This window comes from Hypomesus nipponensis, chromosome 8 (genome assembly GCF_054491055.1).
Source record: "Hypomesus nipponensis isolate SF chromosome 8, ASM5449105v1, whole genome shotgun sequence".
Classification (NCBI taxonomy): domain Eukaryota; kingdom Metazoa; phylum Chordata; class Actinopteri; order Osmeriformes; family Osmeridae; genus Hypomesus; species Hypomesus nipponensis.
This window is the reverse complement of record NC_140368.1, coordinates 11,708,366-11,734,885: the sequence shown is the minus strand read 5'-3', so window position 1 is coordinate 11,734,885 and position 26,520 is coordinate 11,708,366. Positions and strand designations below refer to the sequence as shown.

Below are 26,520 nucleotides of genomic sequence, written 5' to 3'. Positions count from 1 at the left end.
AAACAACAACATAGAAAGACATGACATGGCCCCGCTTGGGGAAGGGGGGGAGGGGTTGGTGGTGGTGGTGTGGGGAGGGTGGAGGTGAGGCTGAGAGGTCAAAAGGTCGACAGGAAGCGGAATGAAGTGGTGCTGGTGACGGTGAAGGGGGAACTGACCTATGCACCCATTCACATCGTTCGGCTCTGCAGAGGCATTTCGGTAGTAGCCCAGCTTGCACAGCTGGCAGTGCTGCCCCCTAGTGTTGTGCTTACAGCTCACGCAAATGACGGTGTTTATCGAGTCGATGTAGATGCAGCGGTTGGAGTGGCCAAAGCATTCGCAGTCTTGCAAAGAAGATGGGGAGAGGGGGAGAGAGAGAAGTGGGAGGAGGGAAATGGGGGAGGGGGGTAGGGAGAGAGAAGGGGAGGAGAGAGAGGGGAGGGAGAGATGGGGGGGGGGTTAGAGGGGAAAGAGGGTTGGGGAAGAGGGAGAAAGAGGGGGGAGGAAGGAAAGGGGAGAGGGAGAGGAGAGAGAGGGAAACAGGAGGGGAGAGGGAAAGGGGGAGGAGGGGGAGGGAAAGGGGGGGTGGGTGGGAGAGAGGCAGAGGAGGCCCGGGTTGAGAGGGGTGGAGTTGGCTGCGGCTGTGTGCTACGGCGGAGGTAGACGCAGGGGCGAGAGGCCCCGTCACATGCGCGAGGTCTGGATGGAGGGATGAGGCTGATGAATGAGAGGAGGATGAAGCTGGTATGGACACAGCCGGAGACACGAGACGTCAGATCCCCTCAGGGCTGGGGGAGGGGGGGGGGGGGGGGGGGCGGATCAACTCAAGCACAGAGACACGGAGGATGAGGAAGGGGCCGGAGGGATACACTGAGCGTCGCATGAGCAGCACACAACACCGGACACCACAAATGACGAGCAGGATGTCATGGTCAGCCTTGGTGAACGAGATAAACCCACCTAGTAACCAGCCTAGGTAAACTACCTACATGAACCCACCTAGTAACCAGCCTAGGTAAACTACCTACATGAACCCACCTAGTAACCAGCCTAGGTAAACTACCTACATGAACCCACCTAGTAACCAGCCTAGGTAAACTACCTACATGAACCCACCTAGTAACCAGCCTAGGTAAACTACCTACATGAACCCACCTAGTAACCAGCCTAGGTAAACTACCGAAGTAAACAAGGTACACTACCTGAGTAAACAAGGTAAACAGCCCAGGGGGGTATTCCAGAGAGCTGGGTATGCGACATAAGCGGGTAAGCTAACTCTCCAGCTGACACACAATGTTGCAGCAACTTACTGGCAATGTTGCTACAACGCTTGCTGTCAGATGAGGAGTTAACTTACCCGGGTATGTCACATAACCTGCTTTCTGGAATACCCCCCAGCTAAACAACCTGTAGTCGGTAAACCGACTTGGGAAACAGCCATTGGTGAAAGGACAAAAAGAAATGTGGAGCCTTGACAGCACTTGTGTTGTCCACTAACCCCTTGGCACCAATCTTCTATGTGTGCGATCACCGACAACAGATCCAAATTTGATGACTATCCAAGCAAATCTGGTATTTGGGTAACAACTGCTCCTGAGGAGCCAGATATCACACCCCATAAATAACCCCTTCGCCTTCCTCGCTGCCAACTACATCCGAGAGACACGTTGTCCTCCCAAAGTGGCGTGTTAGCATGGGATGCAGGCGGGGCTAGGGAGCGCGTCCGGGAGCGCCGCCGCGCCGGGTCCTGTCGTGTCTTCGCTTAGCTCCCGGCCCAGACGGAGGCACTCGGGATACACGTCCCCGTGACCGGTCTCAACGCGGCGTGGCAGTCCCCCCGACGCCGGCGCCACACGGACAGCGCTGTCGCGTGGTGACACCTGGCCGGCTCACCGCTGCCCCCCAGAGTTCAGATCAATCTGTCTGACCGCTTTCACCACTGCTGTCACTGCAAGGCCAGATGGGGGTCTTTAAGCCTTTCCAGACAGGCAGTCGGACAGACAGCTCAGAGAGCTGAAGGGGCTTTCTAGAAGGGATTGTGATTATTGAGGGCTGGATTGAGGTCAGGTCTCACTGTCGGGCGTAAGCGAGACGCGTGCTTTCGAAAAGCAGGACTAGAGACTCGTCTCGGACGCTCTGGACTAAGAAGGACTAAGGTTTTCGAGAGGCAAGGTTACGTTTTTGCCGCAGTGTGCTTCCGAAGCTACGCGTACGCCCTGGAGTCGGAAGACAAACAATCGGCTGTTTACAAAATGAGGTTAAAACGATGAATCAACCAGGAAGGGGGTTGAGATCTACAGAAAAGCATCTCATTGGACTGTGGAAACTGTTTGTGTTTTGGAGAACCTCTCTCCATGTTTCCCATGGTGACGCCGGGTTTGAAAGCCCTGACATTTCACACAGGGCGTGTGGACAGTGTACAGTCCTTTTATGCATCGGTCATGCCTCCGGGCTGGGGGATTGTGTTGGGGGGATTAGCACTGGTGGGGGGGGGAGTGAAGGGTGGGGTGTTTGTGTGTGTGTGTGTGTGTGTGGTGGGGGGGGGGGGGGGGGGTTAGTGGAAGGGGTAGTGTTGGGGATTAGTACTGGTGGGTGGAGGGTGAGGTGGAGGGTTTGCGTGTGTGTGTGTGTCAGTGATTGTGTGTGTCGTTGGAGGGGGGGGGGGGTTGCCACGGTAGCACAGACACAGCTCCATCTAGATTCATACAGTGGGATGGCTTTAGTCATCGTCAGACACAGGGGGGCCCTGTATGAATCGGAGAGCTCCTACCTCGCTTGCTGTTCGCAACTTGAACAGAAGAGACAGTGGACAAAGCAACTTGAGGAGCTACGGACCGACAAAACAAAAACAAACAAAAAAAAACATGATAGTTTGGTTAAACATAAGATTAAGCGTAATCAATGTCAAAAGACCTAAGCATTCATATCACGATTTCTTTCCAAAACGTTGAAATAAACACTCTATGAGGATGATCAATGGATTGTAAAATCAAGGGGGTGAAAACAGCAAGAGAGTATGTTCACTCAGTGTATTTGAAGTGTGCAGTGTCAGATAACAAGGAACCATTGTTCAAGTGATGCTCATAACATCTTAATTTGACTATAAACAGGGACTTATCGCATGCTGCACATTGCAGTGGTGTACATCTTGTAGAAACATGTAGCTGTAACGAAATCAAACATCTTTTCCTGTAACTTGAAGGTGACTCAACCACAATAAATGGTAGGCCCGCAACTAGTTGACGCTGGAAGTTCTTAACGGTGAGCAGAGATCTCTGTTTTTATTATCTGTTCTCTTTGGTGTTCTAGACTGCATCAAACCATTGCTTGTTTACCGAACAGACCCTCTGAAACAGACAAACAACATTCCTTCTTCCTGCACTCCCCCGCAGTCCTACAATGTCTGGGAAGATCACGTTTGCAGCTCGCCGCCTGATGCTGGCACTCACACCTACAACTCCTGCACTAAATCCCCCGAGTTGGAGACACTAACGGAAACAGGCCGCAGCAATCGCAAGGAGTAGGCACACCAGCGAGTCAGCGCACCAGATTAACTTGAGATCCCCTGAAATCAATCGACGTGAAGCTGCCATGAAACCGTCCCTTTAACCAGGCCAGGGATGGAAGATGGCGGGGAACATCCAGGCTAGTTAGAGCAGGGAGCGATAGTCATGGAACGTTGCGCGGGGTGCGATAATTCTGGCTAGTTGGACCGAGGAGCGATAGTCAAAGGAGCGGGAAGGAGTGTGGAAGTGAATGATTCGCTGCTGTCGAGGGATTCAACATTTGTGTGTGTGTGTGTGTGTGTGTGCGTGCGTGCCTGCGATTTGAAAGTCGTCACAGGACGGTTGCCGAGTTTAGCCTACGCTGGGATTTCAAATTCTCATATCAAGGTGCCAAAGCCTTCTGTCACTAACGAGATTGTGAAGGAGCGGAAGGGGGGGGGGGAAATCGCTTTTTGTCCGTTTAGAAATAAACCAAACAAAAAAGACATTTCAATCATACAGAGTATCATTTCCAACACAGATACATTTGAGGGTTTGAAAAATCCAGAATTCGGTTTTATTGTTGTCAAGTCACCTGGTGACCGAAACCGCATACACAGTCTGAGGTCGATCTATAGGAAGAGAGACTTGATACGTCTTACGTCGGTATAGCCTACCTTGATTTCGGTTAGCAACCCCTAGAGATGAGACATTCGGCCGTACTGCATGCAATCGAGAGAAACCAGGAGTTATTAGGTGTTTGTGGACAGTAAATGCACTAACAGGGTTTCTACAGGGGGTTGATCAGTGGCTGTGGACAAAGACAACTACACATAGATGTCCCTCGGGACTCAACCGGGACTACAAAACAACATGATGACCGTGACGTCACACAGGAACGGGCAGACTCGTGCGCCCTGGTGAGTTCCTCTGGCGTTGTATGTAATTGTGCAGTTCCACTGTGTTTTATGTACGGATGGCGATGATGAAGGAACTTAAAGATAACCAAAAAGGTGAAATAACAGCAACCAGGACTTTACTGGAGAATCTCGCTGATACGTTGCAGGCTCATAACTAATGCAGGCACGTTTTAACAATGTATAGGGAACAAAGTGGTGGGGATACGTTTTGTTTAATTCATCAAATTGACTATTCAATCAATATCTAATTATAGTGTATTTCTGGAGGAGAAATAACAATGAATAAGTAATGAGTTCTGTCAGGAGTTGGAATGACTGATTGTGGTGCGGTATTGTAACCTCATAATTACATACAAGTTGGTATTTCCTTGTTGGGGAAATACGATGGGTGTTTGGAGATTGGAGATGGAGTCACCTTAATGTAAGGCAGAATAAAGATAACCGACTGGGGACTCCCCCACCACACCACCTCCCCCAACCCGCCCACAGCATCACTGTGTGTTTCTGTGTTCAGGAGGGTCATGTGACAGTCATGTGACTGGGCTCAGGGTTGGTTTTGTGTCAGGTGATGTTGAGGCAGGTTTGTGAACGTCGGTGCTCATTTCTAGTGAAGAATACTCCGTTTGAGGTGGCGCTCTTGCTTAGCGCTCATTGGATGTCGTGCGGCTGCATGTTTTCTACAATGGCGTAAACACGTTCCAATGACCGAAGCAATGCTGTGTTTAGAAAGCAGCTTTCCATTCTCACATTGAAATCTGTAAACTAAATTCAAATTGACAATGTAAATACTTCTTTCAATCATGAAATTAAAGAGCTGTCATGTTCAGTTTTTCCCTCACCTTGACATAATAGGAGGGGTGTGATTAGAAAAATTAGCTATTAATAATTCTTAATAAGAGATTTATTAGCCCAAATATCCACCCCATCTGTGTCTTATCAATGAGTCTTTGGAGCAAAATTCAGGTGAGCCAAGCTGAATAAGAACTGACAGATTTTAATCAATGCCATTCCCATAACAAAATGCAATCTTGCAGAGACGAAATCGCATTTTAAAATATTAATTGTACTTTAACGGCTGCGTTAGGCAGCTCAGCGTGGCTAAATAAACTTGGAATAGAATTGAGAGAAAGTCAATAAAGAATTCAATTACCGTCAAACAACAGTATGACAACTGCAGACTTTAGCGCTTCACACAGAGAGCCTATTTAGGGTTCCTCAAGGACGTTTGGCTCTTCTCTGATTGCTTCTAGTTTGGTTTTAGAGGGCACACTGTACACACCATTTCAGATTTTCATGACTATTGGGTTTCCTGAAACAACAACAACAACAAAAAATAGAAAAAAAGGCCTCCCTCCCTTGTGCAGCTCGTATTTCATGTTGTGGTGCTGTGAGACAGCTGTCCACCCATGTTTGTGTTGTGCAACAGCTTTTTGTGGGCGCTGACCCTCCTACAGGCGTGTCGGAATGTGACACGGAGAACCGACCATCGGCGTGTCGTCTCTGCACACGCACGCACGCGCTCCCACACACGGATGGACACTGGGACTCCGGGGCGGGAAGGGTGTTCTGTCTGGGCGATTCGGGGGTTGGGTCGATGGGTGAAGGGGTGTGTATGTATATGCCGTGATGGAGGGCATGCACGCGTGCTGTAGAGGACGCAGGCCATGCGTGGGAGGAGACCCGGACACACGGTCATCTCTCCCAGATGGGGGTGGGGGGGAGGGGGAAGGGGGGTGTCCACTTGGCTTCATGCTCATTTCTGATACCAACTGTCACCTGACTAGCACCTTGCCATATCAACAACACCTCCGCCATACCAAAGATGTAAGTATGTACTGCATCGCCCGGGACCTACTGTGTCATCAGCCTCAGTCCCAGCCTCTCTCCCTCCTCTTTGAGGTCTCTCGACCCACCCACGACCCCCCCTGGCCGAGGGGGAGGAGAGGGCCAGGCAGGAGGAAGCCGGCTCAGACTATCATCACACGTCCCCCCGCGACCGTGGCTCCTCCGAGGAGAGACAGGACCCAGCGCGGAGGCGCGGCCAGGCCGACAGACCGGGTGGGGTGGGGGGCGAGAAGGCAGGAGGGCGGTGAAGGCCGTTGGGCGTGCTCGCTGCTCGGCGGGCGTGGCAGGGTGTTCTGGGGGAGCGGAGAGGAGGCTCCTGACTGGGTGCGGTGGGCCAGCAGGAGACAGGCTCTGTCTGGAGTGGATAACACACACACCCTCCGCCTGGTGCCTTATATTAATACCACCCACCTGACATTAGACCCCCATAGAGGTCCTCTCACTTTTAATAAACTGGAGATGGCATTTATTTATAATGCATCGGGGGGTGGGGGGGCGGGGGCGGGGGGGGGATGGTGTTTTGTGTGCACGACGACCCAACTGTTATTGAGTCTTGGGTCTTGGTGAAGGTGAATTAATAGAAGCGTGTTGAGACAGTATGGCTGAGGGCTATTGCTTATTTCCACGGGCCGAAATAGAAAATTAAACTCGCCCTGGCATAATGAACGCTGCTCAGCCAATTAGGATCGATCCCTCGCTCATGAATAATGCAGAACCGGCGGATCAGAAATGAACATCGCTCACCAAGTGGACTGTAGAGGGTTGAAGAGCGAAGCAAAGCATCAAGCATTGTTTTTTTTTCTGCTTTGAATTCATTTACTTACTAACTGGACCAATGTTATTGGGAATACCTAGAAGAGAAGGAGAGAGGAGGACAGAGAGAGAGGAACTGGCATTAGTATATAATAAGGATGAGACAACAATCTTCCACTTTGAACACACAGTCTCCCAACACAGTTTGCACATGCACACACACACACACACACACACACACACAGTACAACTGCAGGCTCTACAGCGGAGCATAGACATGTCTTATCCTGACTCCAGTCTGCCAGTCGATTCTTTCTCCAATCAGATGTGCCAAACCGCCACTGAGGAGATAATACACTCCCGACCGTCCCCATGGCGACCAGATCTTTCACTCGCCAGGACACGGACCGTTCGAACGGCTCTTAGAAGCCAAGCCTCACAACCGGACCCCCCCCCCCCCCCCCGGTCAGCGTCCTAAAAACCGAAGATGTGAAATCCATCTTGGAGGGAAAACCGCTGTTCTCGAAGTTGCGAGACGCTCGATGGGAGAGCGTCCGGCCCGTGAGCGCCAGCGCTCTGTCCACGTGAGGGGCAGGAGCCGCCCTCCTTGGATTAACGCTGTATTTGTCGGCGCCTCGCTAGCTAGCTAGCGCCGGGGCTCATTTGTCCCTTTGCACGGGGCTCCCCGGCACCTCCCCTGATGAGGCATCGGGCGCACCAACACACCGCCAGCGACAGGAAGAGCAGGCATGCGGGGTACTACAAATGGAGGGAAAACAAATATATATGGAAAAAAAGGGGATAAATAAACTGGATCTCTCTCACTGACTCCCCCCCAACCCCCCCCCCCCCCCTCCCCCTCCCCTACACACACAAACACCCAAACAAAGAGGAGAGACAGAGACATCTGTGCTCTGTTTCTCTCTGTCTCTTTCATCAAATGAGGGCTCTTGGTTGTTTGGTAGACAGTGCTGGGGGCATCCCAGTGGATTTACTCCTGTGTGTGTGTGTGTGTGTGTGGGGAGGGGGGCGTCATTATGTGTGTGTTTCCGATTGTGTGTGTTTCCACGTGGGGCTGTGTGTTAACGGGTGTGCAAGCGTGTGCACGCAAGCCATCGGCCACAAGCCATCGATCCAGCCCACATCATGTAATCTCTCTTTCTCTGATCCCTGGTTGACAGACATAGTTAGGGAGCCAGATGTATGACCTATGGGACGGATGTGGGTGTGGCTGACAGGAGGGCTGAACAACGAGCAACCGGAGGAGAGGTGTGGGCCTGGGGGCGGGGCCTGGGGGCGGGGCCTGGGGGAAGGGGCCAGGACGGAGAGATCACACGAGAGCAGGAAGGACATGACAAAGACAACAACACAACCACACACAAACACATCCCTCCCACACACACACATCTGCTTATCCACATCTTTACCTGTGTCTACACCCACACACACTCACTATACACATGCTGCTGTGGACCCGACTAATCTCACACTTGCATGCACTTTTCACGCCCTAGCGGTCTCTACACACACACACACACAAAATACACACACACACACACACACAATACACACACACACAGTACACACACACTCACTGTATGCTGCTGTGGACATCATCTCCGACATGCATGCCACGCCCTGGCGCCTTCTACACATACATACAGTACACACACACACACACACACACGTGCAGTGCACACACACACACACACACACGTGCAGTGCCAGTCCACAGGCCTATTCTGAGCGTTTGCGGTGACAGATGTCTGCTTCCGAGCGCCTTCACAGAGAAGCAAAAGAAGGTGTTCACCGACATGGCCTCGGGCCGGCAGCTGCGAGGGTTCACCAAGTGACAGACTGGCGGACGAACAAGCATTTCCTGATTCTTATCTACGACCTCATCCATATCCATTCTCGGCGACGGCATCCTTCCGAACACACACCCGAGGAAATAGAACCCTGCTCGGAGATTGCACAGTTATCAGTCTCATAACAAAAAAGCGATCCTATGGTGACGATATGACAGCCTTTAGTGCTGACCGTGCCGTAATGGCTACCCGTCGTCTATAAGTACTCGTTGAAGAGCACTGACGGTGGAAATCTCCACCCGGCCCGAGAACAGGAGCCAGTGAATTTTCAGGAGAAGCCAGGTCGGTTTCCAACTGTTCTTACTGTTAGGGAGCCGTGCAAAGCTTGTGAGGATATCTAGAGGTCGATGTATTCCCCCAACGTCCTCCGTATTAGTTGAAACAACAGCCGCAAAATCTGATAAAGCGGCGAGATCACAAATCCGGTACTTCTGTGCTTCCTTCCTGGCTGCTTCTCATTCAGCAGGGGGACGCTTCAGAACGCGACCACGTTACTTCAAACACGACGCTTGACTCCTGCTAACCCAGTAAAACAGGAGCACATTCTTTTGTACCTCGTGACAAATACAAGTGTGTAAACAGTGTGTATATCGTGGGGAAAAAAAATCGTATGTGTTTTCGTGAATTCAAGCCTGTCAATCCAACCCACACAGTCAGAGTATCGTGACAGGAGGTCAGGATTCTGGTTGTCTCTGCCTGCAGTCAGGAACAAAGCCATTAACCTCTTTATCAACAACCTACAGGCGCGCGCAGATGCTAAAGATCGTATGTCGTACCATTAGATTAATTTTCAATCACCGTCATTTCGAATCCTCTTCACCTGCCCAAGTTGCCCATTACGGAGCGGAGCCCAGATCTAATTGTGCAGGATTCACACAGGAAAGGCATTAGGGGTTCTTATGTTTATGGCACACTCCATTGATTCTTATGGGCTGAGTTGCTTGGTGTCTCTAAGGTCGCTGGTCGCTTGATGGTGAACTTGATCTCTGAGGGCGTACCGTGTGAGCTGGTGTCCGTAGATGTACGTGAACAGACGCACAGACACAGACGCACAAGCGCCCACGCACGCGCACAGGCCCCCGGGAGGAGGACAGACACGCGTTCGAACCGACGCGGAAGGACACATTCAGAATCTGTTCTCCTCAGTGTTCTGACGAGCTCTCTGCCGTTCAACAGCGCTCCGGATCGGACGCCATTAACCCCACCTGGTTAAGGTGCCAAAGACACCCGCCCCCCCCCCCCCCCGGCCCCCCCCATGGAGGATCCAGGGAACAGCTTCGGATTGGGCCAGCCTTCAACAGTTCCCGGACCTCCATTGGAAGACCCATGTGCTAATTAGCAACCCACTGCGCGTTTGGACAGAATGAACGTGTTTTGAGTATTTTGTATGAGTGAGCGTGTGTGTGTGTGTCTGTCTGTCTGTCTGTCATGGAGAGACATGCCCAGAAGCCTCAGCACTGTGTTTCCTCTCATTATGACCTTCAGCTGGACTCGTGTGTTTGCCGAGCGTCCACCTGGGCCTTCCAGGGGAAGCTTATCTGCTAAATTTCCACCGCAGGCTAAGTTGGTAATTACTTTCCCTGGCCGCCGTCATTTTATAGCTATCCATCATCGTCCGGGCCTCTGGTACAGCCGCCCTGCGATGGCGACAAGCCCCGCTAACCAGTTATGGAAGAAGTTTGCCCATCCGTGCCGGGGAAACGACCACCCACAATGTGATTGAATTCCTCGGGAGCAACATTACCACATGCCCCTGCCTGACTGCTTGACTACTCTATCTAAATGTCTTGGGGGGGAGGGGGGTGAAGGAGGGAGGATAGATTTGTATTGAAGGTGGCAAGTGTTAAAGTGCTTGTGTGCCGAGTTTGGAGTCACAGTTAAGATTCCGGAGGAATGAGGCGGGCGGTGGAAAAATCCAGAGACGGAAGAAACAAATATTTGAAAGAGAGATTACGGTGGCAGCTGCATAGAGCCGCGACGTGGAGAAGGCAAAGTAAACAAGATGGTCCCCTGAGGGAAGACGGAGAGCATGAAACAAAACCGAGAGATAGAACAGAGAGGGAGGGAGGTGAGAGAGAGTGTTAGAAGAGCAGACGTTAAGTAGAGAGAGGGGATGGAGAGAACAAGGTGGAGAAATTGAGATATACAGAAAGAAAAACGATAACGAGATAGTGTGTGTGTGTGAGTGTGTGTGTGAGAGAGAGAGAGAGAGAGAGAGAGAGAGAGAGAGAGAGAGAGAGAGAGAGAGAGAGAGAGAGAGAGAGAGAGAGAGAGAGAGAGAGAGAGAGAGAGAGAGAGAGAGAGAGTTGAAATAGGAGTGAGCAACTCTTCAATGGCATGAGGAGAAGCTGCAAATGGAGCCCGGCGACAGAGAAAAAACAAACAAGCCATACAAATGTGAAAGACAGAGAGAATGGAGGCTGTGTGCGTGTGCAGGCGAGCATACGTGTGTGTGTGTGTGACAGTGTGCGGCTCTGCGGAAATGAATGGGTTAAACTCATGAGATTACACATGAATAACCAACTAAAGCAGACAGAGGTAGAACTCTTTGCAGTGTCTCTATACACTGCAGCCAGGAGACACTGGAGGAGATCCTAATTACACCACTTCTCCAGACCCTGTTTCAACAGGGTCACCTTTCTTCTCCTTTGCAGCTTTGAGGGAACACTGGGCACAATGTTAAATGCACGTTGGCGCACACTCTGTCAGCAATTTTGAAGATTGAAATATTTAGGAAGTTAAGAAAGTTATGGTCTTGTTCTGACATGAGCAGAGGACGTTCATTCGTGTCAAATGTACAGGGGGCACAAGCAAAACAGGGATTTTAATTGTGGCTCTGGTCCATGTTTTGTGTTGACTTGTACTGAATAAACACTAACCGAATGAACACAAATCTGTGTTTGTTTATTTGTGTTTGGGCGAGAGAGAGAGTGTGTGTGTGTGTGTGTGTGGTGAGAGAGTGTGTATGGAAGCTGGGGTAAGAGAGAGTGTGTGGGGGGGTTGAGAGAGTGTGGGTTGGTGTGTGTGTGTGTGCGCACACTTCTTCTTGCCTCATCAGAACGGGGATTCAAGGGCGTGCAACCAAGCTAAAACATCTGTTAGTTACTCGCTGATACACGCTAATTAGAGAAGCAGCACGAGAAAACGCCATTAGTGAGTCTCAATCCTGCGTGCTGATAATGATCTGTTGTTGTTATGATTTACTCCTCTGTTTGACGCGCACATTTCCAGGCCAGATTAGCGGGGTGGAGTTTAAACAGCCGAGGAGTACCCTTCCGGTCTCTAAAGATGGCGGAGAACCGACAAAGACATTCTTTCTCCTCTTTTACACCCCATCTCTGTGTTCCTGATGTGGCTTCCGTGAGATCGCCCCTGGATCCTGACAGCTTAAACTCTGAGGAAAACTGAGGTCTGGGTCTGGAGGGAGGACACTCTGTCAGTCCCCCAACACACACACACACACACACACTAACTCTGCCCAGGGACATGTCTGCTAACGCCCCCTTTGATCTGGGGAAGTTTGGCGATCGGACTGTTTTACATCCCACCTCTGATCCTGATTGGACGAGGTGGGATTAGGAAAACAGGAGCGTTCGATACCCTAGTGTCTCGGACCGCAGAACTGACATCACATACACACACAATATAGTCCCACGCACACACAGAACTACCATTCCACACACACACACACACACACACACACTATTGGGACGATGACCTCAGCCCTCCTGGGTCATCAGGAGTTCTTCCCTCTCATCTGCCTGCCGACGGACAGTGTTTCCATGACAACGCTTTTCACCTCGTTCTTATCGGCGTGCACGGTGTGTGGTCACACTTGAACACACACACACAAACGCACACACTAGGCTCTTTCAACACTCACAACAACAGAACCCTCTCGTTCGAAACAACCCAGATGCCAGACTCCGGGAAAACAAACCAGCAAACAAACAAACAAACAAACAAAAAGCCATGGGTAAGATAAGTAGCTTTGCTGACGTGACGTTGGCAGCCAGCGTCAGAGCGGACGCTCTTAGCCACATGGAGTGGGTCCAGCGGGTCCTCAACTCTCCCCCGTCCTGCTCCCCTCCCCCTTAGACCGAGAGGCCCTGGCCCTCTCCTCCAGCCTCCTGCACCCCCTGGCCTGGGGAAATGACCTGCCACGGGGGATTCTGCCTGATCCCTCTGCTACAGGGCTCCTCAGACGCAAGAGAGAGGGAGAGGGGGAGAAACAGGGACAGAGAAAGGGAGACGCAGAGAGAGAGAGAGAGAGAGGGGGGGGGGGGAGAGAGAGAGAGAGGGGAGAGAGAGAGGGAGAGAGAGATAAGGGGGAGAGAGAGAGATGGGGGAGAGAGAGAGAGAGAGAGAGGGGGGAGAGAGAGAGAGAGAGAGAGAGAGAGAGAGAGAGAGAGAGAGAGAGAGAGAGAGAGAGAGAGAGAGAGAGAGAGAGAGAGAGAGAGAAAGAGAGTGAGAGAGAGAGAGACAAAGAGGAGAGCCCAGGAGGCATAGTTCTCCTTGACAGAGAGTGATGCTTCTTCCCCTCCTTCTGTCTCAGCCTTCCCTTTCTTTCTCCATCACTCGCCCCCCCCCATCTCCCCTCTTCTCTCTCCTCCTCCCTGCCTCGCCGACGAACAGATCGGACGCGCAAACGTACAGAGCAGCATGCTGCCCTCTCCCATGCTATCCATCCATCTTGTTAAAAGATCTGACGGCTTAACGCGCGTCGTAAAAATAAATTAAATGTTAATTAAATTTTCATCATTGACGAATTTGTCTCTACTGAGCCACCATATGCTCAGAGGATTGTGGGAAGGTAGGGGAAGTGTGTGTGTGTGTGGGGGGGGGGGGGGAGTCTGTCATGACTGGGTCTGGAATGACAGAAGCCAGGCTTTTTCCTCTGTTCCTAACCCCAGGAGAGAAGATCTCAATGTTCTGCAGGTTGGGATTCCTCATGCCTTTAAGGCGTTGATCATTTGATTCTATATTATTTATATTCTTTCTTCCCCAAGACCGAATCAAACTGTGCTGTTTGCAGTCATTCGGCTCTTCATCACTACTCCAGTTGGATGTGTTTGTCTCTAAAACCGAGCGCGAGTGCGGAGCGGGGGAGGGCTATGGGTGATTGAGTTCACGAATGTGTCGATCGCCTTGTTTTTCATAACGCGCTGCCAATCGAAGACCCGTGCTCGCTCGTTTTCCTAACCCTTTCTAAGGCCGTGTTTCTGCACCTGGGGGAAGAAACAGGTCTGGCCTCCGTCGCTCAGAGGAACACTCCTCGCTGGACGCAACAACGGCCACGCCTGAGCTAAGCCCTGGATCAGAGCTTCTGACGCACTGGCCATCATCATCACCCGCTAACACACGGACTGGTTCTCTTTTCCTCCTTGGGGGAGTTGGTTTCCTGCGCGTGGTAAATCGACGATTTGCCACGAAATTTGGATCCCGGAAGCATGTTCAAGTGTGTGCATGTTTTTGAGTGTGCATGCTTGTGTGTGTGTGTCTGTGTGTTCGGTGTGTGTGTATGTACAGTGTATATATATATATATATATGTGTATGTTTGTTTGGTGTGTGTTTGGTGCGTGTATGGTACACTGTATGTGTGTGGGCGTGTGTGAATGTGTTCGATGTGTATGTGTATAGACAGAATATGTGTGTGGATGTGTTTTTGGTGTGTATATGTGTATAGGCAGTATGTGTGTGTGTGTGTGTGTGTGTGTGTGTGGAACACCTGGCACCCCACCATAGAGGTATCCTATAATAAGTGCACATTCAGAATGACCAGCTGGATTCTGTCATGGTTTTAAAGACTTTCTTCCTCCGACTAAGACTGAAAATAAGTGACCTGGTTCCACAGCACTAAGAATACCCAGGATTTGTTTTTGCCTCTGTTACATACACAAATTCATTCTTGTCCTTTTCCAAGGAAATGTCTGTACAGAGCCTCACATAAACGTGTACATATAGATATATCTACGTAGATAGAATATACACCTAAACCAATAACTACATGACACTTTTTCTTTAAGCACTCAGACAAATACAGAACACAGATTCACTGACCAGAATCCAACGAAGAAATGATCAGACACACACACACAAACACACACACACGCACACACCAACCCACAACTGGCATTCTATCACACAGAGACGGAGAGGGTGTGAATCTGAGAAGGAAGGAGAACATGGTTGGTTATCAGCTCACTCATAAGAGGCGTTTGTGTTTCGGCGAGGGGGGCAAGAGTGAGCACGTCTGCCTTTGTGTGTGTTAGATGTGTGTGTGTGTGTGTGTGTCTGTCAATATCTGTCTGCGTGTGTCTGGGTGTATGTATGTGTCTGTCCGTATGAGCGGGTGTGTGTGTGTGCGTACCTCCGTCTGTGCGGGCATGCCCGTGTGTCCGTCTGCCCGTCTATGTAAGCCCGTGCCCGTCTGGGCGCGTGTGTCATCCGCCAAAGTGAGTGCGTGCGCGGAGCTACTCACAGATATTCGCCGTGCCCTTGGGGATGGGGAGGTATGAGCCGGCGCTCCAGGCCCTGCCCTGGTAGTTCCTCTTACACCGGCCGCAGTCCGGCCCCGTGGTGTTGTGCTCGCACTCGCATCCCAGCTTCTCCTCGTCAAACTTACAGCTGTTGGCGTGGAGGTTGCACTTGCACCTGTCGGGGGGGGAGGGGGGGGGGGGGGAGAGAGAGGAAATGTAAGCACGGAGCACGCCGACCGTTAAGGGGGGAGGTTTTGTCGGAGGCGATGGCGAGCGGGGAGAGCGGGGAGAGGGACGACGGCAGACGGAGGGCCCGGCGTCCTCGGCGAGTGTTTCCGTTTCTTGGGCCGCGCAGGGACGGCTGAGGCGAGCCGGGCTCCTCAGAGCGCTTCGTTCGCGGTCGGCTCCCGTCCCTTTCTTCGACGTTCGGGGCGATGACTTCTTTAGAATGGCCCTCCCCCGCGGAGGAGGGAGGGTCATAGCGGCGAGGTCACCTTTCGTGTGAGACGGGGCGAGAGAGGGAGGGAGCGAAGGGAGAGTGACTAAAGGAAACGAGCGGAAGTGGAATTGCAGAACAGGGAAGATGGAGGTGGGGGGGTGGCATCCCTATGGGAGAGAGAGCTTTCTGACTCTTGGTTGACGGATAGCGTCTCTCTGAGCGAGGGGGCAGGAGTCAGGGCGTGTTTGCTATGCTGAATGAAAACGAAACGAGGACTCGAGGCGGAGAGCAACTCTCAAAAGTCACACTGAGATTGTCCTTCTCACAGCGTTCCGTGGATCAAACTGTAATCTGGCGGTACTTTGAACAGCATTTTTTTACATTTATAAATAAAGTTGTGCTGGTTTCACACACAGAGTGTGTGTGTGTGTGTGTGTGTGTACGTGTAAGAGAGTAACTACATGCTTGTGTTTTGCTAACATATTCCAATGTCTTCAGGTAGACAGACGACAGGGTGAGACACGTGCCGTTAATGACTCATCATGTCACATGACAGGGCGATGGGGTGATTTGTCACCCTGACAACATCTGACTAGGTGAAACACAACCACATGATCCATCAACAGCAATACACACCCCAGGCTTCTCCCTCTAACTTCACCTGGGAGAAACCCATCTCTCTGTCCTCCTCTCCGTTTCTCTGTTTCTCGTCCCCCCTCTCTCTCTCTCTCTCTCTCTCTCTCTCTCTCTCTCTCTCTCTCTCTCTCTCTTTCCTCTCTCTCTCTGCCTCTTCCTCTCTCGGTCTCAGAATGCGATGGCACAGACAGCGCCTTGCCGTGGTGCTTGCTAATGTCTGAGTGACAAACGGCAGTGACAGCTGGCCTTCCTGATCCCCCCCCCCCGCCCCCCCCCATGTCTCACCCTTATCCCCAACCCCCCCATGTCGCTCTCCCCCATGGCTGCTCTAAGCAGATAGATATAACCAGCCTACTCCTAAACCAATCAGAGGACTTTTGATCTCGCCATCGGACTGATCCGCACAGCGCCTGTCTCGAGGTCTGGTCTGCAGATTATAGAAGTCGCCATCTCCCCCTCCCTCTCCCCCTCCCTCTCCCCCTCCCCCTCCCCCTCCCCCTCCCTGTCCCCCTCCCTCTCCCCCCTCCATCACCCTCCTCTCCCCCTGCCCCCTGCTCTCTAGACTGTCCTGTCTCCTCTCCTCTTCTCCTCACCTCTCCTCTCCTGTCCATTCATCTCCCCCCCCTCCTCTCCTCTCTCACACGCACGTAAATACACACACACATACAAACGCACACACACACAAAGTGCTTCTGGGTGACAGACAGGGTGGCCACCCCTGCAGGTGGACATGCGGCGCATAAATGATGGGTCATTATTTTTACTACAGCCCCCCCCCCCCTCCCTCCTTCCTCCGAGATTTGCATATCCGTTACCAGAAGCCTGTTGAGGCAGGGGCTTTGACAGCCTTCACAACCCAGCGTCAACAGGAAGTCACCTGCCTGATGTGCGCATGGGAGACAGGGTGGGAGTTTCCATACACAACCCCATACGAGACGTACGGTTAGGCCCCATGCATTTGATACCTGGGAATTGCTCAGGTATATCGTTTGTGGGCTCTATTTTCTGTTGGCCAGTGCACATGAGTTCTACACAAAGTACACAATAATAAGCTTGAAAAAATCAACACAAGTCTAACACAGGGTCTGGCTGCTGCTTCAAACAAATGCCTGACTTTTTAAGACTCAACCTCAACCACTCTCTCCTTTCCTTCTATCCATCCATACTTCAATTTCTTCCTTTTTTGATCCCTCCCTCCCTCCCTCCCTCCCTCCCTCCCTCCCTCCCTCCCTCCCTCCCTCCCTCCCTCCCTCCCTCCCTCCCTCCCTCCCCTGAAAGTGACTGGGGGGGGGGTCGGAGACTCCACAGTGAGCTCCTTTGTGGTTTAACCTTCAGCTTCTCTTAACGCCGCCAACGTTTTAATCATCAGGCAGCGACGCCATGCCAGCGCGAGACACCTCCGGCTGCCATGACACACACACACACATACATAGACACACACACACACACAAACAAACCACACCCACGCACTCATAACTGCCGTAGGCTGAAAGACCCTGTGGGCCCACCGACAGCTCCTCCTTTATTATGGTAGCCGGAGGTGTGTGTGTGTGTTTGTGTCTGTGTGTGTGCCGGTGTCTGGATGTGTGTGTGCCAGTGTGTGTGTGTGTGTGTGTGTATGTGTGTGTGGCAGTTGATGCTGGGGAGGGAGGCCTGTTGGGGCTGTAGAAGCTTAGAGTGTGACGCTGTAAGCGCGTATTTAATCAGGTTTTAATGGCAAAACGACTCCCCAAAGCCATCTCACTTTAATGACTGTCTTCATTTAATGCAGGTGACAGCAACGTCTATGACATTGGGACGAAAGTCTATCAGTTTCTCTGTTTCTCTCTCTTTATCTCTTTCTTTTGGTCTCTTTGCCTTTTTCTCTGACAATTTCTTCTCACTCTGTTCCTCTGTCTTCCCTGAAAATAAATATTCATCGAGGTTAGGCGTTGTGTTTTTATGTAGTACTTTCAAAGAGATTGTGCTCAAGGCACTATTCCAAGTGCCAACCACTGTCTACTAGCTAGAGGTCACGATATGTATTCATAAATTACCCATGAGGCTATGAGCTCAAATTGCTCAGACAGGTTACACTGGAAGAGTTCCTTATGCTTCTCAAAGACTGCAGCCCAACACTTACGTAGAACTGCCAGAAACTTTACGGATCTTGAAATGCGGTAGACAGTGTACATGGTTCGGGATTTATTTATCTTTTTCTTGAAAGAAGCCGGTGCTGGATCCCTACTCAGCCCACTGGAGCAGGTTTTCGACGACCTCCAAGGTAACGGAACTGGACCTGAGAAAGACGGGGCGGAATCCGTATTTTGACGTTTTCCACTTCACTGACACTTTAGTGAAAGCACGTGAAAACACGCGGAAAACCAAGGGAAATAGCTCACCCTCCTCACGGTTTGACCTCATCTCTTCTAAGACACAAAGGTCATCTCACCGGGGTGTCCTCGCGCTCTCTCGCCAAAACAACCCCACGGATTCTCTCTCCGCGGCTGGTTTGCCAGATGTATCTGCTCGTGATGAATCATAATTACCAGTAAGTGGAGCCGGCGTGTGTTCAGGAAGCAGTGCAGAAGGAGCAGGGGAGAATAGGCGCGACACGCTTTCTAAGTGGGTTAAGCTAGAGAAGCAATTACACCCAATCTAATACGCAGGTGTTGTTTTAATGACGTAGAGTGGGGGTCAGGCTGCCTGGATGCATGTTTCCTCGTGGCTGTTTGTAAAGGAGCACCAGAGATTGGTGGGGACTGGATATCCAGTCGCAGGGCTGAGCGTTGATGCCTCGAGGTTTGCCCAGGTGATTCACTTGGGGCAGACACTATACAGGTAGAATCTTTTCGCTTAATCAGGCCACAGTTATTTAGAACAGAGATGAACGCCACGTCAAACGGAAGAAAAAACAGCCCCCCACAATGCAGCTGTGGAAGTCTGTTTTGACCCTCTCTTCTTCCTCCCGCCCGGCTCCGCCACCTCAGCCTGCGCCGGCGATAAAACTGCTCTCGCCCTCTGCTAGCGAGCTAGCCGCTAATTGCATTCCTGAGATGTTTTTTTCCTCTGGCCCACAGTGCATTGTGGGAAGTCCAAGCCAGACTTCTTCGTCCTCCAGAGACAGCCCTTAGCAAAACGACCCTCTCCCTGAACCGACCCCCTCACAAACACACACATTTTCACACTCGCACATACACAGCGAAAGTAACAGGCTTTGACAGGGAGAAAAGCCAGAGTTCTGCGGATGTCTGAACTTCCTCTGGGTCTCCAGGGATCCTCTGCAGGAACGGCTCACCACCACAAGCCTTCAACAACTTCAGCTGGGGTGGTACTGGACAGACACACAGACAGACATGCAGGAAGGCAGAGACATACAGACAAAGAGGCAGATAGATAGACAGACAGACAGACATGCAGGAAGGCAGAGACATACAGACAAGGAGGCAGATAGATAGACAGACAGACAGACAGACATGCAGGAAGGCAGAGACATACAGACAAGGAGGCAGATAGATAGACAGACAGACAGACAGGTACACATAAATAATGTTCCTCCTGTTCTCAACTCCAGCCTGAAGAACCTAGACTTGAACAGGACTTGTTATATCTGTGACTTCACACATCTCAGCAGCATTAATGTGTGGGGCCAGAGTTGAACACAGTTACCCCAAATCATGGTAGCAAAAGTTCAATTTGAATAACATTCTTGTGTCACTCTTTTCTTTATTAATCCCTAGTTGCAAGTGGCAATTCTGTAGTTCTCTGTTTACAAAACGGGTAATCTAATTCCGACCTTGGAATCTGTTTGCCTGACAGCCAAGGTATATTGATAATAAACAAAAGCGCAAACCTCTTCACAGCTGCGCATCCACAAACGAGCCAGAATTAGAAACCTGTCTGCCTTGTGCAAGGTCTACCTCACTTACTGCCTTGCTAAAGCGATACGCTTTCAGCAGAACCAATTAGAACGCAAAGAGCAGTACGAGTGAAGTGACCCCATAGTTGAACTTCCTCTCAGAGACGAGTCTCCAAATGAGTTTGAGAGAACGAACGTTCCGGAGAGAGGTCGAGCGGTGGCTTGTTCCCTCAGACCCCACCCCCCCCGCCCCCCAGCAGCACTCCAAAAAAGTAACTTGGTTTGGATCCTAATGTGATACTTTTGCTAACTTGAGGGTTGCTAACTTTGTGGCCGTGAAAAAACGGGACAGAAGGTGTTCTGCCGCAGCAGTGCTGACATGGTTCTGACTGAATACACAGTGTATTCATTGCTTTGAGCCATTTCTTGTCATCACGATGGCCTATTGGCGCATTGACTTCCCGTCTACTGATGCGCGCGAGGGTGGAGCTCTGATTGGATGATCACAGGCGTCGGTGTTCATTCTCAGGTGTCGTCATCAGCACTGCCCCTCCTGCTCCTGTATCAGTCAGTGGTTGGATCAGCGTAGCGGTCAATGCATGGGACAAGGGAGGTCACGTATGGGACGAATCAATTCGACCCCATGGAAGTTGGAAACCTTCCACATAAAGCACAGGTGAAGAACGCGGTTAGCGGGGGCGCTAGCTGCATGCTAGCACCAACCACCCACCCACCCACCCGCTTCCCTGCCTGCCTCTGCCTTCTCCAAACGCTACGAGATCCGCGGCATTACTTATGTATGGCGGTGGTCATGCTACCCAAGCAGGAGTCAATCAGGAGGTCTTTACCCTGCCGCCGCGTCAACCCAGTTCAATACAATCGATGCCGTGGCTAGGCTGATACTGCCTGGCTCTCGGCTGGAGGGTGTTGGGTGTGGGGCTGGAGACATGAGGGCCCACCAGAGAGGTAAGGGGCCTAGACCACCGGGGTCAGGTGGCAGGGTTTTGAGGGAGGCCTGGGGGGTGGGGGGAGGGACATCAGCGATCGGTGTCGTGTCATAAGCCAACGTCGATGATGGGTCTACTTAAGGACAGGCACTGGGAGAGTGATGGGTATTGACTGGGGTGGATCTGCAGACATGGGATCCACGTGATTCCGGCGTGTACGTGCGTTTGCGTGGTTGTGTGTGCGTGCGCTTGTGTGCCCGCGTGTGCATTCGCGGGCCTGTGTGCGCGCGCGCGTGCGTGCGTGTAACCACAGCCTCGAGCACTTGACCCAGCTCCCTTCCGAAGCACTCGCCCTGTCCTAACATCCAACTCAATACTGATACTAAAACCCATCGACGTTTCCATCCGCTGTCATTGAGCATTAGGACCTGAGTTATGCCCCTCGAAGCTGTTGGGAACTGCAGCGTGTCGCCTTGTCATGAACGCACCAGTGGGCCCCAGTTCCCAAACCGCCCGTCACAGCTTGAGGTCCAGCGGACCAGCAGAGCAGCACTCAGGGGGTGGATGGTAGTCTGTCTGAGGCAGGGACTGATCCAACACCCCCCCCACCCTAAAGACAGGTTGGGGATGGTTTGGAGACTCGACTGTTCGCCGGGCTCGCAGGACTGAGGAAATGAGGGTTTCTGAATGGCCGGAGGCCAGTGTTTGCTGTTCACCGATGCGAGGGAGCCCTTGCCATGACCAATGAAACTGGAGAGAGAGGAGACGTGAAACAGCGTGTGTGTGTGTGTGCATGGTCGAGAACGTGTGTGCAGACAGTATGTCCAAGCATGTGTGTGTGTGTGTGTGTACATATCATCTGTGAATGTACGCAATCACAGTGTCTGAGTTTCAGCTGGCAGACGAGCATTGTGGAGACAAGGTCATGGCCCTTTGTAGGGAACTTTGTTCCACGTGAATGTTTTCCAAACCAGATTCTAAAGAGCTTTTTTTGGATGATGCCAGTGTCCTGTGCTCACCATCCTCTTCAGATCACCACGGTCATCCACACTGTTCAGACACAACAACCTTGTGCGGGGGATCAGGTCAGGGGGCATTCAATAGAACATCCTTTTTTGTTCCGCTGTTATTCTTTGCTCCTGTTGTGAGATCCCGACCTATTATGTGACTGTTCTGCTGGAAGGCTAAAGCGCCCATTGAATGATCCCACATAATAACATTGAACATTTATCCACCTCTATAACGATCACTCGCTTTTCATGAACCGGCAATCACATTATTCAGCAGCTCTGCGGTTCTCCCTCGGCAGCGTGTCCACATTTGGCGATCTGAATCACGGATCTGACTGTGGGGGCAACTCGTTTCGAATCCCAGTCCCTGCCAGAGTCCCTGTGTGCTGGGGTGTTGGGAAACGTGCAGCAGAAGAATTCACTGCAGCTCTGCATGCAATTGCCTGCTTTGTAACATTGACTAATTTGTTCAGACCGTTATGTCGAGGCAACCTGACCTAATCCAGACCTATTGTTCACCAGTCCTTCCCAAATCTGCTGACACAGCCCTTACCCTGCCTGAATATACACAAAGTACCTTTCTGTCACCTTTTCAATGAAGGCGAGTCCAGTCCTGAATGGACGATAAGGTTGGTTCTTTCTGTTAATTTGGGATAAAGACAGAGAAACTATTTCTGTCTGCGAGTGAAATACAGCAGGCATATGGCTGTTTCTTCTCTTCTCTCACATCCAACAGATCCTCTCCTATAAGCCTCATCATGCGTCCCGATAACGAGCTGGTTTCCGGGAAAGCAGCCAAGCTTCTCTGGATTAGACGCCGAGAAGCTATCAGACCCACGGTCCGAGTCTGGAGACGGGCCCAGCGGTGCCAGCCGGCGCTGTCTGTGCGGAGGAGACCTCATTTAGCCTCGCTATCCTACACGCAGAGGCTAGCGGCCTCGCCAGCCGTCAACGCAGAGGCTGATGATATCAGACTTTAGACAGGCTGACCGAGGTGTTGGAACTGAGAAACGGCCGAGCTAGCGCTGTTAGGCCGGGATGAATGGACGGAATGGCAATGTGGGTTTCTGGTGCATGAGCACTGTACAAGCAGGCGCACACATGTACACACATAGGCACAGACGGACGCACACACACACACACACACACACACACACACACACAGTAGGTGCATACACAAAGACACACACATGCACACATACACACACACACATAAACAGACACACACACATACAGTATGTGCATACACAAAGAAACACACACACACACATAAACAGACACGGACACATACAGTATGTGCATACACAGAGACATACGCAGGCACACACGCACACACACACACACACATACACAATGTGGAAAGCTCGTGATGTGCCAGTTATTGGCAGGGGGAGGGGACGGTGGAGGGAAGTGAAGGAGAAGTCAACGAGGTGATTACTCCTGAACTCCTGACAGCTGGGCCCATAACGACGGCAGGGCAGAGCGGGAAGACCAGAGATAGACTGCAGGAGCACATGTCTGAAAGGCCTCTCCATTAATGAAATGGGTCACCACATGAATGCTGACTGGGGGAAGAATGGAAAAAATGCCTTAGATAGGGTTAGCCTCTCCTTCCACTATTCACAAAGAGCACAATTGAGGAAATTGACTAGTTTAATGCGAGGATAAAAGAGCATTATGCGAAATGAGGGTGGAAAATGGCAGACTATTGAAGGGAAGAATTTATAAAAAAATATTCTCCAGAGTGGTTAAGCAGGCTTAGTAATATTCAATAATCAATAAAAATGGCAAGCAAAAAAAAAAGACTATTATACTGCGCAGATCTGCATGTTAACATAGGCCAGCAACTTTCTGTCACAAAACAGTGAATGTATGTTTATCTTTGGAGAACAAAGTTTGTTACAATCTAAGGTAGATAACAATAGTTATTGTAATTAACGCTTACTGGAAGTGGAGTGATGTATGGTTTTAATGTCCAGTGCTGTTACACTCTGCATCAGCACTCATGGAATGACACTTGTCCAATCAAATGACTTGTCCGGAACTGAATAGTGTAACAGTCGCCAAGCGCGCTTATTCAGTTAGACCGAGTGTGAGGGATGGCCTTGTTCCAGACTGTGTGTCTCTGGGTATGTGAAGAGTTTCTCTGATCTCAGTTAGAGATGAGCTTGGGGTGTGCTGTATGCTAGCACGCGCACACTCACACACTGTGCCACAATTCCGTTTATGAAGCAACATATGGTGTTGTCAAGTGCGTGTGGAACAACTTGAGATTCGAGGCACATAGCCCTAGTCTCAGCCCGCTCACCAGCCCGAGACATAAAAATGTAATTATATTGTCCATGTGCAATGCTATTTTAACACTGCCGTAGCAGAGAGAGGAGAAATCAATCAGAGCAAATCTGAATATCGTTGTCACCTCAACCGAGATCATTTGCAATATTCCTGATGGGTCTCGCTACTGCGGAATGAATGATCTTTTTCAAAAGAAATGATTTCCTTGCAGTTGAAACTTAGAAGGATGGAAGCCCTTCAGGAAACAGAGAGGTCTCGGTCACCTGTAGTGGCAGTAGGCCTCCATGAAGCTCCATCAACAAAGACATATTCCTTCTTCTCTCTCTCTCTCTGTTACAGTACAGGCCACATCCAGCCTTCTATACAACAGCCCCCCTTTCTCTGCGGCTTTCTGATCTGCCAAACATTTCAAACGGATTAACAGCGTCGCCTGTCTGCGACGCCGCACACGCGTCGATGGGGTCCTGCCGTAAGCTCTCATTTGATTTCTGTGAAGAACGCGAGGAGATGGAGGTGATCATATATTTGTCAACTGACAGGATATCACACCGGCTCGCTCGCATGGTTCTGTAAACACAAGGTAACCGCTCTGCACGGCTCGTCTTATTCCCTCTTCTTCTCTCGCTTTATTCTCCCTCTCCCCATTTGGCTGGCAGTCAATAATCTCTGTTTGAGGTCCGTTTCTCCAGCAGCTACCTCAGAGGGAAATGTTTATTTACGAGCCAGGTAGCATGCATGAGCCCTGCCTCTCTCTGAGATACCCGGGACTTACTGTACACAATCGCAATCACATTCACACTCCATCTCAGCCTTTCTTCAGCGGTGGTGGGGCAGAGGGGGGGGGGGGGGGTAGCGACATCAAACGTGTGATCGTGTGACAGCAGTACGTGCGGCGTGTAAAGAGTCATCTGTCATCGTTTTCTTCTTTGTTATATCATTTTTTTGTTCTTCCCCTCACTGCGGTATGATGCGATAGGTCTTCAGCGGATTGCTAATCTCTTCGTTTGGCAATGAGCACCATGTCGGGGTTTCCAAATCTTTTAAATTGTGATTGTGATTACAACTTTAAATTGTGATTAGGATTATGGCCTGGGCTGTGACATGCGTTTAGGAACAGTTGCAGAAGAAATCACAAAGAGTTAGACAAATTTGCTTAACTCGTGCTGAGCTTAGTCCCAGCTAATATGGGGGAGGCCGGGTACGGAGTCGGCTTGGCCAACTGATTCTGCCCGTGTGACAGGCTAACCCCCTGAGGACGGTTGCTTCTTGGAAAGTGTTCGTTGACTTCGCTTCCATTTATTCATAACAACACCACGTACGACAATTCAGAAATGAATCATGCTCTTAGAGTTGAAATACTTTCCAGTATTCTGTCCAGACCTCAAGTTTGGTCCTTTGCGGGTAAGGACGCAAGAGGCTGTCTAAGCGGCCTTCTATTGAGCTGTGTTTCACCTGACGTGTTTCGTTTGCTGATGACGTGTTGATATTTATAACCCCCTTGCATGGTTAGCGTCCGTGTTTCTGCAACAGTATCTCATGGAGGGCGTACGAGACTGCAGGGGAGAAGCCCGAGAATTGCACACTGTCTCCTTTAACGAGGGGGCTAATTAACAATGAGAACCGAGAGATGATTGGCAGGTACCATGTCGTCATGTGACACTCCTGTGCTCTGACCCGCCAGGATGGGGCCTCGATCCCCCTTCCTCGCGGGCAGCGATAGCGGACGCAGACGCGCTGAAAGCCGAACACCCTCGCCGACAGCCATGGTGACTCAGCGCTGGCAGCTGGGACCGCCAGATACGGCGAGCCGTGCTCCGACGCTGCCAAAACACTGCCGACCTCCTGTTACCCTCCCCCTTTTCCTCCCCCTTTTCCTCCTCCTCCCCTCCCCCCCCGGTCCCTCCGTTCGACTCCCTCGCTCTCAATTTTTTTTTTACCGTCACAGTTCACAGGTGTGGAGCTTCAGGGTGTTTTCATGTCATTAGTCGTGTGGGCCTGGTGTGTGACGGCAGCGGCCGGTAT

The 26,520-nt window shown here is 51.1% G+C and overlaps 1 protein-coding gene across 1 annotated transcript in view; it reads right to left on the bottom strand.

The window, feature by feature from the left end:
- Positions 1–26,520, bottom strand: part of ntng1a (netrin g1a) — a 68,887-nt gene that overhangs the window by 8,645 nt on the left and 33,722 nt on the right. The window contains exons 3-5 of the mRNA XM_084703838.1: positions 15,336–15,508; positions 7,057–7,083; positions 159–326 (exon numbers count right to left, since the gene is read on the bottom strand). Coding sequence (XP_084559964.1) covers positions 159–326; positions 7,057–7,083; positions 15,336–15,508 — 368 coding nt within the window. The remainder of the gene's footprint in view (positions 1–158; positions 327–7,056; positions 7,084–15,335; positions 15,509–26,520) is intronic.